This window comes from Mya arenaria, chromosome 3 (genome assembly GCF_026914265.1).
Source record: "Mya arenaria isolate MELC-2E11 chromosome 3, ASM2691426v1".
NCBI lineage: Eukaryota > Metazoa > Mollusca > Bivalvia > Myida > Myidae > Mya > Mya arenaria.
Window position 1 is genome coordinate 19,775,154 of NC_069124.1, and position 19,577 is coordinate 19,794,730.

At 35.1% G+C, this 19,577-nt stretch overlaps 1 protein-coding gene across 1 annotated transcript; it reads left to right on the top strand.

Annotated features, from left to right (window-relative positions):
- The first annotated feature begins 309 nt into the window (after positions 1-309).
- Positions 310-19,330, top strand: LOC128225792 (leucine-rich repeat-containing protein 74B-like). The gene is made up of 13 exons (XM_052935690.1): positions 310-532; positions 6,585-6,772; positions 7,565-7,672; positions 8,467-8,560; positions 8,825-8,874; positions 10,716-10,797; positions 11,342-11,427; positions 12,075-12,269; positions 12,885-12,980; positions 13,626-13,886; positions 15,796-15,881; positions 17,394-17,577; positions 19,181-19,330. Exons 1-13 carry the CDS (start codon positions 310-312, stop codon positions 19,328-19,330), a joined length of 1,803 nt encoding a protein of 600 aa, XP_052791650.1.
- The last annotated feature ends 247 nt before the right edge of the window (positions 19,331-19,577 follow it).

Below are 19,577 nucleotides of genomic sequence, written 5' to 3' on the forward strand. Positions count from 1 at the left end.
TGGTCAAGAAATTACCGGCCGCGTTTTTATCGTATCGTAGTAATGACGAGGCACTAACATAAACATCGTATGGGATATTATTATTACTCTTTAAAAAATCAGAGATTTCGTTGATTAAGAATGAAATCTGAAAGTGGAAATAATGAAGGGCACAAAGCGATTTTGAAACTTCACAGGGGTGTGTCGAATACGAGTCGTTCGAGCCCTACCGGAAATAGAGTTCGAGTCCCACACGCGCATAGGGACACATGTCGACACCGAACGAAACCGGAAGCTAGTACATCAACGCCTGCCGTAGGTCCTAGCGTGATGCCTGCTCTTCTCCGAAGATGCAGCAGTAAATCTTTGGTTGATAAATGCAAACGGACGTCGAACGCTAGCGAACTGGACAGTCTGGAAAGTGAGGCATTCGACGACGGCCGCTCACGGCGTAAAGGCGCCGGCTACAAGCGGGACAGCCAATTTTCGCTTTTGTCCGACGCCGACGACGGGAACAAAGATATGGGACTTTCGGAGAAGGATTTGCAGAGAGGTTAGGATTTGAATATTAATTGGTTTATACTTCAAATTGAAGTAATTTTTTCAAGTGACACTCTTATTCAAAATCATGTATAACAAAAATCTATTTTGACTGATAGACCTTTGACTACTTACTAAATAATGCATTTATTGAAAATATTAATTACTGATAACAAGATTGTAACAGTGTATTTAATGGAAGAAAGCGCAAAAATATTAAATAATTGGTGAATGCTTAAAGATTTACTCTTGTCTTCTATAGTCCATAAGGTAGCAATACCGTGTTTTCTGCTCATTTCTTTCAAATTAAACTCGGTATCCTTCATAAAAACCATTGTTTTCGACATTTGTTCATCCTATTTGGAGCATTAAAACAAAAATATCAATTGTGGTAAATCTTATTTGGGAGTAAAAGTGCATCTTTAAAATGATTGTCATCGTTAGTTTTAAAGCTGCTCTCTCACAGATATACCGTTTTTGCATTTTTTTTTATTTTTTGTCTTGGAAGGAGCAAATTTTTGCACACATCTGCAAACAAATGATAAAAGATTGCTGACAAAAGATCAGATCGCAGATTTTCATATTTCTTTTCGAAAATTAATGTTTTATGGTTTAAACCGTTACTAACGGTTAAAGAAAAATGCATAAAACATAAATTTTTGAACTTGAAGATAAACATTTGCGATCTGATTTTTTTGTCAGCAATCTTATATCTCTGGTTTCCATGCATTTTCTAATAAATTGACTCTTTCCAAAACAAAAAAAATAAAAAAAGTTGTCAAAAGGTTTAATCTGTGAGAGTGCAGCCTTAAAATAGGTACAGATTTTATATGAAATGTATTAAAATGTATTGTTTCCCTCCGCATATATAAAGAGCTGATTATACTTTATAGTATATAGAAAACCATTTTTCTTTTTTAAAATATAGCAGATAATTTATCGTAACCTAAACGATTCGTCATTAAAAAGATGTCCTGTCTTAATATATAATTATCACGTATATCAAGAGCTGAAAATAGTATCATAAGTATCAGTATTATATACAACATACATTAAATAATTCAAGTAAGCGAGTTTCGTATAACAAAAACTAAACAGAGAAAACGGGAAAGTAGACAACTTAAGATTTGAATGTTACAAGTTACAACCAAATAAAAATTGTATAATACGTGATATTACTAATAAGAAAATAACTTAGGAAACGAAATCGAAAAACCTAGACTTTATTGGATGGGCAATTTTCAAAATATATGAAATAAGTTTGGGTCGACTAGTAAAACATCTTGTATGTATATATAGCTGAAAATTCGATTTTAATAAACAACTAGTACTATTTATGTATTGGGACCGAAGTTGCTATTCATAACGTATGCCTACGAATTTATTCAAAAATAAACAACAACAAAACAAACGTCAATATTATGTCGACTAGTTCTCTTTATAACAGGATACAGTCGAACCTCGTCGGTTCGAACTTACAGGGTCCGGCGAAAATACATCGAGCCTCGAAAAATTCGGGCTAAGAGGGAATGCTTACATTTAGAATAAATCAATCGTTCCTTTACATCCAGTTCGATCAAACGAGGAATTCGATCCAGGCGAATTCGAGCCAACGGGGTTCGACTTCATGTTGACATAAATTGTGTCGACAAATAATGCTACTCAATTATCTAGACTTCACAATAAGCCCCTAAAACATGTTCAACTAGTTTTGTCGATAAAACAATACGTTGACATATCAATTAAATAAGTGATCAAGGCGACACTATTTTGGCAACATGCTCGTCAAGTCGACATAAAACATGTCGACAAGACTGCATGCTTATATCATCAGTCTTAGTGCTTGCGATATACGCTTCCATATACATGGTATTCTAAAAATTCATGGAAGAAATATTTTTAATAGAAAACGCCTAGATTTGTTATAATATTGCTTTTCAAAATCGTTTTTAAAGCTGCACTCTCACAGATTGACCGATTTGACATTTTTTTTTTCAATTTTGTATCAGAATCAGCTGATTTAAACATCAATGCTTTCAATTCAGTGATATAAGATATTACACAATAGAACAGATATCAATTATTAAAAACAAACACGCCGAAATTTTCATTTTTCTGAAAGCGTTAGTAACGCTTTCAGCCAAAATCATCACGTTCGAGGGTAAATGTTAAAAACTGCGATATGATCTTTTATCAGCAGTCTTATATTACCGGTTTTCAGACATTGCCGCAACATTTAGCTCATTCGAAGAAAAAAATCTCAATATGTGAGGATGCAGCATATAGAAGGGTTTGATTTTTCAAATGACTGTATTTCTTTTGATTAACCTTTGTCAACATTTTATCATAACTTTACCAACATTCTTTATCATACAAATTATATCGTCAAAGGACACCTCTTATAAAGTTAAAGTTTCAATCTCGAATGTCATTTATGGCCGGAGGTGAATAAATATATAAGATCTTCCCTGGGGTTGTAAAAATAATACTTCAATTAGTTTTTGACCCGAACAAAGTATTTCAGAACAAACCGAGTTCTGATTCTATTTTAATTGTGTTTACATAAATAAATCAAATTGTTTTCGTATTTCTGGTGTGAAATGAAAATATTTAGATATAGAATTTCGCAAGTCACTCTCAAAGCGGTTGGTAATTCCAAAATGATACCGTCTTACATGTTTGTTATGTGACAATGTAAATCTTCAGTACTTTGCAAATTGAATCTATTACTGTTTCGATATCTCTTAAACATGTTAAAGATGATGTCTGGAATCTGACTTAGATAATAATTATTATTCATGTAAATAATTGATAACATTCATATCTTATACCCGACATAATAATGTTTTTAAAAGAACAAAATATTTGACAAAAACACGCTCCAAAACAGGGAAATTGTTTTGCTTTCTTGAATAAATGTCCTTTTAGTTGGCCAGAATTGTTTTATATCAAATGCTACTTCGCTTTTTGTAAAGCAAATAAGCTATTTAGAAGTAACTACAGCTACTTTGCGAGTAATTTGTATATCTCCTATGGAAGCGAATATTATATACACTGATGCTGTGATCATGTAGTATTGTATGGACCGTATTTCGTATGTACTAATACTGTGATGTTGTAGTCTTGTATGGAAACGTATATCGTATATACTGCTACTGTGATTATGCTGATTACGCGTATGCCATATGTACTTATACTTTCATAATGTCGTCTCGTATGGAAGCTTATAACGTACACACTGATACTTTGATCATATATTTTTTATGGAAGCGTACATCGTATTTACTGATATTTTTATTATGTAGTCTCTATGGAAGCGTATATCGTATTTACTGATATTTTTATCATGTAGTCTCTATGGAATCGTATACCGTATACTAAAACTGTGGTCATGTAGTCTTGTGTGGAATCGTTTAATGTATATTCTGATACTGTGAACATATAGGTCTATGGAAGCGTATATAGTATTTACTGGTACTGTGATCTTGTATAATGTATGGAAGCGTATATCGTGGTCTTGTCGACTTGGTTTATGTCGACTTAACGAGTAAGTATGCGGGGAGTATAAACAAATTAAAGCTTCATTGCATTTAAAATATTGAAATCCAGCCACATGGTTACATAGGTCACTCAAAATTGATGTCAAAACCTTTAAATAATATTAATTACTTATAACAAAATTGTAACCGTGTATTTAATAGCAGAAAGTACAAAATATTAAATGATTGGTGAATGCTAAAATATTTACTGTGGTCTACTACAGTTTCATAAGGTAGAAATACCGTGTTTTATGCTCATTTCTTTCAAATTAAACTAGGTTTCCTTTATAAGAACCATTGTTTTCGACATGTACTCATCCTTTTTGGAATGGTAAACCAATATTATTAATTGTGGTAAATCTTATCTGGGAGTAAGAGTGCATCTTTAATGAATATCATTGAATAAGTTTCATTCGATTCATGTAGTAGAACACATAATATATGTATTTGTATATAAACATATGGTAAGGCAACATAATTAAACTCATTACAGGACGTTCTAACTTCTACTTTGCCACCAGACAATCCGGCATAAAAAATAAGGTGCAGAGAATTTGAAATCCTGAATTTCCAAAATATTTTCATTTAAACACAAATATCATGAGTTCTGTTGAACAAACAATATTAAAACTACCATAAATAAAAGCCACTGTTTGCATTTCAATTACTGATGGTCAAATGAAGGTTTTACGGGTCACACAGGCGTAATTAATATCATATCGGGGCAAAAACAAGAACAAGATATATTTATGTAACTTTTGCAGTATTATCTTGTATTCACTTTTGTCCATTCTCTTGTCAGGCATTTGTGACAGCAGCTATTAAAAGTGGAATTAACTAGTTTGTAAATAAAAACTTATATCTGAAACAAAGGATATCGTTATATGTATTATAGCAATGTTGATGCTGTGATTGACCATGTAGTCTTGCATGGAAATGCATGTCGTATATACCGTTATGGAAATTATGTAGGCTATATGGAATCGCATATCGTACATACTTATGCTGTGATCATGAAGTCTTGTATGGAAGCGCATGTTGTATGAACTGATATTGTGATAATACAGTCTTTTATGGAAGCCGTTATTATGTGTTTTGATAATGATGTGACAAATAAAATCATACTCAATAAAGTTTTTTGTAAATACAGTGACTTATAAAAATAAAATTGAAGTACTTGAACTGGAAACATGATAAAATGGGACCATTTGAAAGTAGACTGGAATTTAGGAAGGCTACAACACAAACTTGCAGGTAAGTGTAACGCATGCCATATCATATCTGATAAAACTACACTCATATAGAAAAAATCTAAAATCCTCAGCAGCCAGTTGTATGGCACTGTTTCTGTTTTGGGTTGCTCAAAATTATATATACAACTAGTTTTCTTTTTATGATTTGCAAATTTCACTAAGTAACTCGCAACACGATTCATATCTAGTTTACCAGTTATTATGTAACTTACTTAGTGGAATTTCTCAAACCATATCTAGATGATGTGTTTTTGCCTGAATCTGGAATGCATTTATTTAAGGAATGAATTGCGGGAGGACTCCACACACTTTGACCAGCCCAATTGCGTTCATACCTCGATAATGGCATCAACCCCGCGATTCATTCCTTATATTTACACCAAAAGTTCATTATTTCATTCAAGAATTGTTAAAAAAATACTTCATTCCATTTTAGAAAACCTTTTAGTAATCCTTTCTTACCCATTCTGTATTTAGAACGATGCGACTGTAACCGGAAACATTTTTTCCCAAATGGCGTCACAATAACGCGGGAAAAGTTCAACCACTTGAAATCACAATTAAACGTAAAATTGAAACGCTTTTGGCAACAATACGTTTAAATTATATATATTAACACTTTCTAAAATGTTGATTTATATCTTACGGGACCTGCTGACACAATACGAATAATTTACAAGATCAATAGTTTTCATGTATATTGTTATGCGATGAATTGCGATCCGAACATATCCGAAGATGCTGCGTTCATCGATTGATAAACGCAATTGCCGAAAGGCAGTTCATTTAAGCCTTAAGGCATATAAGTTGAGGTGTAAATATAAGTAACTGATAACACGAACCGCATTTAGTTAACCAGTTATTATGTTACTTACTAAGTGGAATTCGCAAACCATATCTAAATAACCTGTTAGTGCCTTAATCTAGAATGCATTAAATGGTAACACGAATATACGAATTATATAGTTAACCAAGTATTTTGCTACTTATTAAGTGGACCTCGTAAACCATAACTAGTTAACCTGTTAATGTTGTACAACAGGAAAACGTAACAGGTGGTAGTTCTGGGTACTTTCAAGCCTGTTTTGGCTTAAAATAGTTATCTTATCAACAAATTTCCGCGAATATTAACTAGATAGTTAGATAAATATAGCAAAACATAAAGTGATTAACAAAAAGAATTAAGGAACCGTATCTAAATATCTAAATGGTGCAGTTGTTAGTATTTTTTTATCAAATGGATGTTCATTGTTTGCTTCGCTTGTATCTTCAGATGAGAAGAAAAAAGCCAGTGTAACTCTACCCCAGGAAGAAGTACGCCGATCCTACCGCAAAATGTGCAATATAGAGGGCGTTTCACCGTGCGGCCGTTTCGCACGTCAAATTGACGATACCGTTGCTGACGTCTCCCACAGCATGCTTGGCCCACGGGACGTCAAATGCATCTGCGTGGCCTTATCAGTACGTTTGAATATCAGGGGTTTTATAACCGATTTAAAGGGACCGAATAATGACCCTCATTTCAAATTAATCAAGTTATCACTAAAACACTCCTAGTTGTTCTTTCGAAAAAAAATAACGAACAGAAAATCATAACGTAAAGAGTTACAGTGTGTGTTTACCACGTGATAAATTGCGTCATAAATGCCACATCGGAAGGCAATATTTTGATTCGAATGTAGACTTTAAACATTGATTACCTCACTTTTTCTTCACCATTTAAATGAAACTTACGGAACCCCGCCTTCGGTCCTTTACCAGAGTTTGATTGAGAGTTTAGTTTCTTACAACACTTCGATAAACCTTTCTCAATACGGCCGTCTGACGGAGCACTATCAAAACATTATTTTGGAATAAGGTTTGTCGAAAGTCTTGATGAAACTATTCACCTTATCAAACTCCGGTAATAAAACGAATGCGGGGCTTCTTTGGCGGCATAAACTGCCCTTTTGTTTCAATTAAAATGGTGTAGTAAAAGAAAAGTAATCTTTGTTTTTAGTCTTCATTTGAAGCAAAATGGTGCCTTCCGACGTAGCATATATGACGTAATTTTTCACGTGGTATACACACACTGAGGTATCTCGAATCAAAAAGCTACACATCGAATACCTTGTATAATTGAATAACTTTAAAGAACACTACTCACAGACGGACTTATTTACTTAAAGTCCCTTTGTCGTTTAACTAATTTACTTATGAAGTAAACTTTGTTTACGTTAATTCAACAGAATAATTTATCGCTTGTTTTTGCAGACAAATGTGACGATAAAGGACCTTGACCTTTCCGGAAACGACCTTAGCGGAAAGGGGGCGCTGTACCTCTCCGAGGCACTCAGGGAAAACACATCCATTGACGAAGTGGTAAGATGTTTTATTATCATGCATATACGTGACACGGCTTGTTCGTTCATGAACAATTTCATGCACTAGGCCTCCATGGTTCGAAATAGTTGCCGTTTCCATGACACGGCGTCTGCCTTTTTATGCTATTAGGTCTTGGCAATGAACTCCTCGGCCATTTTTATCGAAAACAACCTCGGATGTATATGGACGGTTTACATACTCAAAAAGCGGTACGTTTAAGTCCGCTGCAGGTAGATCGCGTAGTAATTTTATTTTGCAGTTAAACTCTATGACTTAACTCTTGGGAATCTTAATTATGTTTGCAATAATACACTTCACTGGCAATCAATTTAAACTTAGATCAATAAATACCACTCTAAAACACTATATTTAATCAATGATATAATTCAAAATGATGTACCGGCAAACATCCGAGGTTGTTTTCGATAAAAATGGCCGAAGAGCTCCGAATGTGACAGAGTCATTGGTTACTGCCCATTGAAAATCTATATGATTTTTTTTTTATTTTGATAAGTAGTCGAAATTTTGATAATTTTCTGGTGAAGATTTCTTCTAACAATTTCTCAAGCATATCATTCTAGAAAAAGTGTTCTAACACAATGATATAAGATTTTAAAGGTGATACTAATACTATATTTTCGAATTGAAGAGTTTCTGAATTTCAGATTGTTAAGTAGTTCTTTTTATTTGACCTCCGGGGGGCATAATAAGCGAATGGAGTGTCTTTGCAGCGAATAGTCTATGAAGCTAGGACAAGGTTTGACCTTGATATTGGCTTTCTCTACTTACAGACTCTGGAAGAGTGTAACATCGACCATCCCGGTCTACAGGCGCTGTGCGGGGTTCTGCTGGACATGAAACCGCTCAAATCCATAGATCTCTCAAGTAAGTTATAATATTATGAAAACTTAAAATTTTACAGTAATGTTGTCAATATTTTTTTTATTCGTTGATTTTTTTTAATGAAAAGAAAACATAAAGTAAACAATATTTTTATTTGTTCTAGTAATAATATCAAACTGTGATGAACGACTCATAGCTACGTATATTGAATACATCTGCACATACTTATACTGTTTTATAAGTTTATCATATAATTGATAAATATAAATTATTAAAACACATTCTTTTATATATTTTTTTCTTCAGAAAATAAATTTGGAACTCGTCAGGCTGATCTCATTGCCGAAGTTATCAAGGTAAATTTCTTGTTCATTAAATCAAGTAAAGAAATATGTATAAGCGCTGTCGATAAAGGTCTTGCATTTAAACATTTAATGTTTTCTCAGGAAAAACACTTTCTATTCAAAGCAATCCCCACTTAAACAACAGTCACAAGCCTAATTTTCCTCCAGGGAAGCATTGGCGCTGGAAGCATCTAAATCATAATTTTCATTTTCGTTTTTTTGCACAACGCATGCATCCTCAAAATCATAATCAGTTAAAAGACTCTTACGAGAATTTCTCTTCTCGTTTTTTTTTGTATAAAATGTGGTCATTTTCGTTTTTTTATTGTTTAGTTCATAACATAGGATACATGTGCATTCGGGGATTCTGCATTGTCAACATGTCTTTCACCATAAAAAGTCTGAATAAAACTTACATACTTTCGGTTTAAAGCTGCGATGAGACTTACAGATTGAACGTTTTGACATCTTTTTATTTTTTTGTCTTGGACGAGCCATTTTTTGGCGAAAATGCATGGAACCAGTAACATCAGACATCTGACAAAAATTAGACCGCAGATTTTTATAATGAAGTTCATGAATTGATGTTTTATGCATTTTTCTTAAATCGTTAGTACCGGTTTAAGCCATAAAACACACTGTGTGGGAATGGACACCGGATGTAGCTAAACAAATGATCAATCCCCGCCCTGCGGGGACGAACCACTGCTAAAATCCCCGCCAAATGCCCCCGCACCCAAGTGACCCTAGGTAAGGCCCATTCCCCGCTATATTTGGTGCGAAGACAAAACCACCGCATTTACCCGACACTGCGGGGCCACCTGAAAGGTAAAAACACGGCCCATTTCCACGGCTATCCCCGGTATACACCCGGACCTGGCGGTCCGTGGTTACAATGATTGGTACATTAGAACAGAATGATGGTCTCTGTTCGTTCATTTCAGTGAGAAAGAATGTATTGTGACAAACCCTGATATTTACGCAGCTTGCATATATACGTTCATTTAGGAGAGCATGGATCAAACTCATTGTTAACTAAAGTTTGCTCAATAATTTCTTATCAAATTATACTCTCACTTTTTGCAGATTATTTGAAAGTTCGAAATAGACATATACATGTATATTGTATATTAACAGTGTTACTATCAAATTTTGTCCCATTTTTATATGTTATCACCAGGACACAAATTTCTCAACCTTGAAACTATCCCCAGTACATAATACGGCTATCCCCAGTACAGTACTGTGAACATTTCTAAGGGCATATCTTTAACCGTTTAAAAGTTACATTGCCATATCTCATAATAAAAATAGTTAAGCTTATGCTAGTGAAATCCTTCGATTCAGATTTTTTATTTATTCGATATATTTCCTAAAAATAACAATACTTGTCGAAATTCTGTAAGTTTTGAGGTGATCAGCTCAGATTTGAAGAAACATGTCTGCTAAATCGTAAGCACTTTACAGTATACCATAGGCCAAATTTAGCATTCAGGTATTAATTCAAACACTTGCTTATATGCCGTATTTGTGGATACGGTAGATATGCGTTTACACAGCAAGATCTTACCTCTGGTTAAGAAAAACAGCTGCATAATTGTCTGTTTACTTATCACTTTTTGAGCTATATCCGCTGTCCGTTCCCACACAGTGAAACAATAATTTTCGAACGGAAATATGAAAATCTGCGATCTGATCTTTTGTCAGCAATCTTTTATCGTTGGTTTGCAGATATTTACGCAAACCATTGCTCTTTTCAAGACAAAAAATAAATAAAAAAAGTTGTAAACACGGTATATCTGTGAGAGTGCAGCTTTAAGACTAATACACTACACTTTGTCCTGTCAATACAGAAAAACGACTACATAGAGAACTTGGTGCTGTCGGGGAATGAGATTGACAACGTCGGTGGGACATCCATAGGAAAAGCTCTCGGTGAGTAATTCTGCAACACCTCAACCAAACAAATCACTTTTTAAACAACTACTTTATCGGTTACAATACACTTATATTATGTGGCAAACAGGCAATATTCACTACCCAAAATGAAACGAGACTTCCTATTGACAACTACGAGGATATTTAGATCAACGAAAACAAAAAAAAACAGCACCAACGACCACCACATACAGCAGCTACAACAACATCAGCAACAAAAACAATCCAAATCACAACCATCATCAGCAAAAAAGCATATGCTTACTTAGTAAAGCTATGTCCATGAAGAAGAAAACACACCGTGCTTATTTTGTATCATTAAATTAGCCTTTTATCTCGCAATTACTGATGTAGTCCGTTTTTCTTTTAGTTCAACACCTATATCGGAATAAAGGTTACTAGGCCCACGACGTAGGCCTAGACATGGCCGAATCAAACTCCAAACCTCTTAAATGAGGGTCGGAGTTGCATGAAACCCTTTTTACTCAACCATTAAAGCTTTGTCCTACTCAATCATTTTGTTTCTTGCATGTTACGTTAGGTAGTAACGTGGGACTTCGCAGGCTGGACCTGAGTTGGAACCACATCCGCTTGGAGGCGGCGTCCGTTATTTGCTCTGCACTGAAGGTACGTGACATTAAGGTGACATTAAGGTGGAGGCGGTCGAGTGGTAAGGGTATTTGACTCTGGTTTAGAAGTTAAGCGGTCTGGAGCCGTATTCATGATGCTTCTTAGTGAAAAAAATACAAGTTAGTGCAATTCTTCGAATTTCTAACAATGAATGTTTTATGAACTATCAATTTTTCATAAAATGAACTCCCGCCTTTATCATTTTTAACTTGTAAACATATTGGCAAATATCTTTAAATTTTAACTTAGAAAAATATATTTTACCTTGAGTGATTTTTTTTTCACACTAAGATGCATTATGAATACAACCCCTGATTTCCGGACAAAGCTTTGTCGAGAGCAACAGTAAAACTCTTCTTGGGTGAATGTGGTCAAGTGGTCAAGATATCCTGCTCTCACCTTAGCGGTTGCTGGCTCGAAATACACTATATAGTTATTAATAAGTTGTTTACATATTGGCCAAGCTATGTTTCTGAGGTTTGCAGTATTGGCCTGAGCCCAAAGTGAAAACATGGAAGTCTGTCGTGGTGTTATTAAATAGTATACAATATATTTTGAATGAAACTTAAACAGGTGTGACTTATCGTTTTAAAGCAAGCTTAAACCAAACGATCAATACACAAAATACTATCTAATCATTCCAGCTGAACTCGACACTTGAGGAACTCGACTTGTCATGGAACGGACTCTCCGAGGACGGGTGCCGCGCCCTGGGTCGTGCCCTACCCCATAACCATACTCTTCAGCGTCTAGACCTCTCCAGTAACAGAATAAGCCCATTCGCACTCAACGCACTCGTTCCTGGACTGCTGAAGAACGACACACTAAAAGAGCTAAGAGTAAGTTACTTGTAAAGCTCGTATGTGTATGTTGTCGTATCCTGGATGTATATATGTGGTAAGATTAATAGATATAGATGTTTGCCACTTGCGCGTGCTTTTGTTTCTATATTTATTACTTTTCACAATACTTCTGCGTAAAAAAATGTATTTTGCCTTGTCGCGACGCAATGCCACACCACAAATGTAGTTATATGTTAACAATTGAAAAAGAGTTTTTAACAGAAGAAAACATTATTTACAATAAACCACTTAAATAAGGCCTGTAATTAATTTTGTTTTTTTTGTTACCCAACCCTAACTTCGTATAAGGCGCCGACCCTACCGCCTTTTTCAAGTCAGTCAACATATAAGATGAGTAAAAAGATACTTTTTTCAGATATTTTAAGTGCGTGTTTTAATATGAAGTTATGTAGTTCTGTAATAAAGTCAAATGAAAGAAAAGTCGACCTACCTGTTTTTGGACAAAATGAAACCTTTACCACACACTTTGTCCTTGTCTTACTTAAGATAAATTTGAGCAATGTATGATGCAACGAATTATTTGTACTTTTTTTATAGTATTCGACACATTACATTGTATTGTAATTTTCAATGTCATCGATTATATTTCAGATGTGTATGAACCCACTGACGACAGTAGGGGCAATAGCGATGTTACAGTGTTTTGAAAAGGCTAAAGACACACAGATGAAAGAGTTGTACTTGATGGTATGTCATTCTTATAATGGTATTATTTATGGAACACTTTTTATGAATTTAATCGGATTGTGCCCGCGTTTTATTGACGTAGCGTGGATACGTCAAGTCAGTTTAGAATAAGTTTCAGTGCTGTACCATGTACGGTCACTTGATCAAAATGTACCGTCCAAAATTATTATTAAATTATTATTGTAAAATTAAAATAAAACTAACGTCGTGGAAATTATTGCTCTAACACCTAATAGCATACAAATTATAGTTGTTAATTTCAAACAAGACAATAACGATAGGCATAACATGACAAATTCAAGCACAATAAGATATGTTGTTTTTTATGCTATATGAAACACTCAGACAGAATATATTAACCATGGTACAGATGATACATATAGGGTGGTATTCAATATTCAACTTTAGTATATCTTATCGTCATACATCATGGACCTCAATCACACCATTGCTTAGTTATTAATAACAAGTAATCCGATTAGCTACATCGCTCTAAGACCCCATTAAGATCAATATTGAATACCAGCCCTGGTCTCCGACTGCAGACCCAGAATACCCGATTTCCCTGTTATTCCGCAGCCGTTACGTTTGATCTTCGATAAAATTACGCGTTAATACATTTACCATTTTTAAATGATTTTCAAGGATATCCCTGTAAATCACGAATTCCTCGATGCTTTGGAAAACCTCAAGAAAGTGCGGCCCATGAAAGTCCACCATCGTGAACCCAACAGGAAGAAAATCACTCAAATCGTTAAGGATCGTACCCTTAAGGACTATGACCCCGCCATGATCCTGTTTGAGTATATGAAGCAAGAAAACATGAGACTGATTGACCTCTTCCGGACGTTTGATACCGACTCCAGTCAGACAGTGACGAAGGATGAGCTCCGGGAGGGATTTGTTGTAAGTACAAAATATCTTCTGTTAATCTTTGCGTTAATAAGGGGCGAAACACTTTGACTTGCATCCCCCCCGAACCGAAATGGTGCATTTTTGGTGTATTATATCACTTTTCTTCTCCTGTATTAAAATTAAAAGCTAGTGAGTGCTAGTTTAAACATTTTTTTTACAACGAGTGTGACAATTATTTATCAGTATAGTTGTCACGATTTTACGCCAGAGTGTGGTCTTGTGTTGTTGGGGAACCGGAGTACTCGGAAGAAACCCACGTGTCCGGCTTGTTGACAACCAACCAAAATCACATGCGCCCAGGCCAGGAATCACTTAACATGTGTCTGGGTAGCCTGTGCGCTACCCGTACACACTTTTGCCTGCCACTATTTAATTTTTCAACAAATATTCCTAATAATGAATAACGCCTTCAACAATACTGTCCCAACATTAGTAAAAACAAATCCAGCAGTCATAGTAGCACAATAAATAAACACAATTTGGTATGTCAAACTCCCCACGAACAGCTTTAATACGGCCTGACATACTCCTTGATAGTCTGTTGCATGCCCCTGGTAGTACGATTTCCACACATGCCTTCAAAAATGTCAGACGTTATAGTTGCACAGTATCGCTGTCACAAAACTTGTCAAAAGTCCGTTTTTTCGCAGCATAAGGATGTACAGAAGGTCTCCAAGTGTAAGGATGTTGATTGGTCAGCCGTCAATATGGCTCCACATAATGAACAATCCATGAATCCAGTTTATAGCATTTGTCTAACAAGAACACGTTTGTTCGCAAAACAACAGTTTTTTTAGGAATGAAATATATTAAATTTGTCTTGAGAAAACATGTCTAACTACTGCATAAACGAAACCGTATCCCTCCTAAGGGCATTCTGCAGTGCAAAAGCGGGTGGGGAAAATTAAATGTTTCAAAAGTTCCTGTTTTATTTAGTTTTGAGTAACAATTTTTTCAGGAGTAAACCATACAACATTTGCAGAATGTTCTGGGGATTATAAGGAGATTTTAACTTATTTGGAAATCATATTTTATTGGATTTTGGATAAAAAAGCATTTGCATTTTTAGAAAAACTCTGAAGACAATATAAATATGTTTAATATGTGTCAAAATGCCACAAACTTCGCAGTCACCAATGTATTATAGTAACTAAGAGATATCTTGCCAAATTAGGAAATATTTAATAAAAATATAATGCAAAAATGCTGATATCTTTCTTAAAATAATTGCAACCGCCACAGAGCCATAAACTATGATTGAAACGGTAGTGTTGACTAGTTTCACATTAAAGATATTCATTTTGTTTTAAGACATTTCCGAACAAAATACAAATGATTTTTTATTTAAATTTCTCTTTTGTAAACTTCTCAACTCCTAATTCCATCCATAGATGTTGCAACGTTTGTATGTGTCATGCTTGCTATATATCGAACTTAAATGAAAAAAAAGAATGAATGTCCTAAACATTTGATGTTTTAGTACTTCAATCGACTTTTTGCACTGTGGAAGGCCCTAAATGTAATTGAAAAACGCAAGAAAGACTCATAACAAATTACCAAAAAAGTATGTTTACTGTTAAAATGCTTTTGCCCAACGATATTTGGAGGGCATTGGAATGTAGAAGTGGTTTCAACAAAGAACAAAATACCCGATTGACAATCACAGCAGCTTTACGGTCGAATTAAAGTATATGTTTTATACATTTGAGCTACTATAAATTGATGATTTGAATTGTAGTTCGGCCCTTGCAAGCATGTCAAGGGACAGCATTTCACACTCGCAAGGATATGAAACATACCATCTGATTTCATCATTTGTTGTAATAATGGTAAGGATTCAAATGCTTCAACATTTAACACCATTCTATGGTTCTTACAGTCTACTGCCTTCTGGTTTCAGACTATCAACATGCCGTTGTCTGACGAAGCTCTCGAGTCGCTGTTTGAACGTATGGACCTTGACGGCAGTAACACCATCGAATATGAGTAAGTATGGGGTGAGAGGGGGGGGGGGGGGGCGTGTTGTAGGTATCCGTTGTACAATTATTTCCTTTTTTATGCTTGGGTGACAGCATAAAATAATATTAAATTCTTGGTAGAAAATATGTCATTTCACGCCTGACCTCAGTTGAAAAAATACAATCTCCTATATCTATATCTATAATTGCTTTTCGGTCTTTCATTATATATACAGTCGAACCCTATTAGCTCGAACTCACAGGGACTTACTTAAGCATTAAGAAGTCGGTCCTTCAACCCTTAGGCTGCTGATGGCGATTTTAAAGGCTTTGTAAACAGCTTGGAACCAGACCAGACGCCGAGTAACTCGGCGCCTGGTCAGGTTCCAAGCTGTTTGCCACTCAGTCAATATATGCCCAAAGTTTTAAGTAAATTGAAAGAAATTTAGAATAAACCAGACGACATTTTTGAGCAGACGACAATTTACCCAGCATGCAAAGGGTTAAATCTTGTAAGAGCCATCGAGGTTACATTGCCATGCGAGTTCGAGACAACGGGTTAGACTGTAATAATAAATCACCTTTACATGGTACCAGAATTAGTTTGTGCGAGGAATGGGAGAGAGGTAGCTAATCAGAGGTTTGAAAGAAGATGATTTTGCCGCAGTGAAATGTGGAGTGATGTTTGCTATGAGTGTTAGCCATTGTTGGTGTATAGAGCAGCAGATAATGTTATCGAACACTGATTTGAACACTTAGTTAAGTTCAATGTCAAAGTTATTTTATATTTTCGTAGCAAAATTTAACTTACAATTTAAGACACTACTTCTCATTACTGCAACAAATTCAGATTTTTGCTTACTCTTTAGTATTTGACTGTACATTATTTCATCTTGTCCATATATTCTTCTTCTTTGTACCTTCTAACTCGGTTAAACCCACAATGTCGACACACTTATCGTGTCTTATTACCCAAATGTGTACATATTTACGCACAGCTTTTTGGTGATACCTTTGTAATACATGTTTACACTGGAGTATATGTTCTGTTCTTCTGTATTCATTTTACTGACTGTTATCAAAAATGCCATACGTATTCTTACATCAATTGTCATGCACATGGTCTAAGTAGTCTATTTAGTAATCTGCTAATGTTTATAATTCTATAAATCATTTTTTAACGTTTAGCAACGAAAATCGGTCGATGAGATTTATACATTTTTATGTAGCACTATTAAAATCATCTCAACACAACTGTATCGTTGCCATGTAAACAATCTCTAAAGATATTAATATCAAATATTAACCTCCTCATGCCATTATCAAATCTCAATGAGTCTTATTATTTTGAGTGGTATTCATTATTGGTCTTAATTGGATCTTAGCACGATGTAGCTAATCGGATCGCTTGCTATAAATAACGGACCTATTTATAAAATGAAAGAAGTCAATGATGTATGGCCTTAAGATTGACTTAAGCTGCATATTGAATACCACCTCCCCCATATATCTGCTTTACCCAACCTTTTTACTAACATAGTGAGGTGAAAGTCGGCTACCGGTCTACCATGGGGAAAATGCGTTGTAGCAGCCGAAGTCAAGCCCAGACGAGGACGGAGGAAGACAAGACATTCTTTTTAAAGCAACTGAAAAAGCTAGTCCACAAAGCACTTGGAGATAAAAGAAAGTTGTTCGAGGTCAACGCCAAGAGAAGATCGTCGGACGTGAAGACCACTTTCACCGACGTCTTCAAAAATATTTTCTGATTATTGACCATGTGATTATATCGCTATTTTGACTTTACTTACCTGTATGTATGTATGTATGGGTCTTAGTTTATCTTCTTTCTGTATTTTTCTTCAGCATTTATTCAATTTCGTTTTCTTTTTGTTTTCCTCTTTCGGAGTCTCTAACAGTTTAAACTATTCTTATATAGGATACTATTTGTTTCAATGTATAATCGTAATATATTCCCGATTGAGCACCAAAAGCTGTATGTCAGAAGTGCTATACAGTCCAAACTCGTTATGTCGACCTGTCAGGACCTAGGGAAAAAGTCGAGATAACGAACATTCGACATATCCGAAATACAAAAAGTATCACCAATCCAAACACGTGTGAGTTTGATACATGTCCGACATCCGACTTATATTGAACGGTGTTTTTACGGTCGTGGAAACAGCAAACGTATTATTTAAAAATAAAGTGATACAAAAATTAATTATTTGTGCCAAATATATTTTAATTACGTTAATGGATTACACAAATCAAATATTAAACCACAATAACATACACTTGTATATTGTAAGAAAACGGTAAAGCACATATAGTATGCCCGTTTGTGTTCCACATGCAGTTTAGAGAAGTTACTTCGTCACGTAACTTTCAATGTTGTGGACATATCGAGTTTGCACTGTATCAATTTTGGTGCTCACGAGGCGAAAGATATCTCGATCTGACACTGAAACATACTATTTTTATATTCATTATATGCCTAAAAATATATAAAATGACAGTTCATTGAAAAAAAATCAGAAATAATAAACATGATTGTAAGGTCATTTTTTATATGACGTCCATGAAAAATTGTTCTAGCCATTTGTGCGCTGACGTTTGATTTGGAATGAAGTGCATGCTGAAAATAATAATTTTATTTCACCATTAATTCTCTATCAACCACCCGGAAGCATATAATAAAGCATCTTCTGGCCTTTTTGTATTAAGTGAAAATAACTACCTCTGATGATCGTTTATACATATACATACATGTATATTGATCACAGTAGCTGTCCACAGTTAGTGGTACGAACTTATGAAAGTAATCAGTTTTTTACACTAAGAACACCTTTGAGGAAATATGTTGAAGTTCAAATTTGATTTATTTTAACGATGAGTCACTCGTGTTATCACTATGTTGCGTGTTGTCTTGTGGTGGAAATCAGACAACCCGCAGGTTACCCGCTTGATCGGCTTGGCGATGACCCAGCAAACTCACATGTGCCAAGGTCGGGAACCGAACCCGGGTCGTCCTCGTGCAAATTGGGTGTTTTAAACACTGAGCTAGCAGGACAACCCAATACTATTGATGTTTTGCCTATGACCAGAACTCAATGGAGTTCATGTTGATATTGTCAAATAGAATATTGATTGAAAATTGCATGTTCCATTTTTAACGTCTTCATTTCGATCTCCGTAAACCATGGTTTACATTTCAGTGAGTACAAAGTGAGTTATCGAAAGACAATCCATAGAATGATAGAGCTAAAACGATCCAAAAGCGAACTTCAAAGCAACTCCGTATTTAAATTAACCAATCTTGTGACGAAGGCGCTTAAAGAGCGTCGCGAGGAAAAACTTTTGGAGCTGCGCGGAAAAAGGCGGCAGCGGCAGATCAGCATCATAGCGGTATTTGAGAAGACTCTCGCGGCTGAAGATCTTAAGAAAAAGATCTTAGAGAGATTAGAAGAAGAAAAATGAACCATGACTTTAATTCAACAATTAAATATACATGTAGTGTATAATATAAACAGTAAACCACCTCCTTGCTGTGTTTGGGAGTACCTCCAAGACGGTAGACATCGGAATGAAATGATAGGGAAAGTCAATGTGACCACCTGAACTATGATTTAGTACAACAAGTCAATATAGTGTATGGATATAGAATAGAAATAATTATTACATTGCAATAAATCTATACCAGCAAAACACTACTGTGTTTAAATGA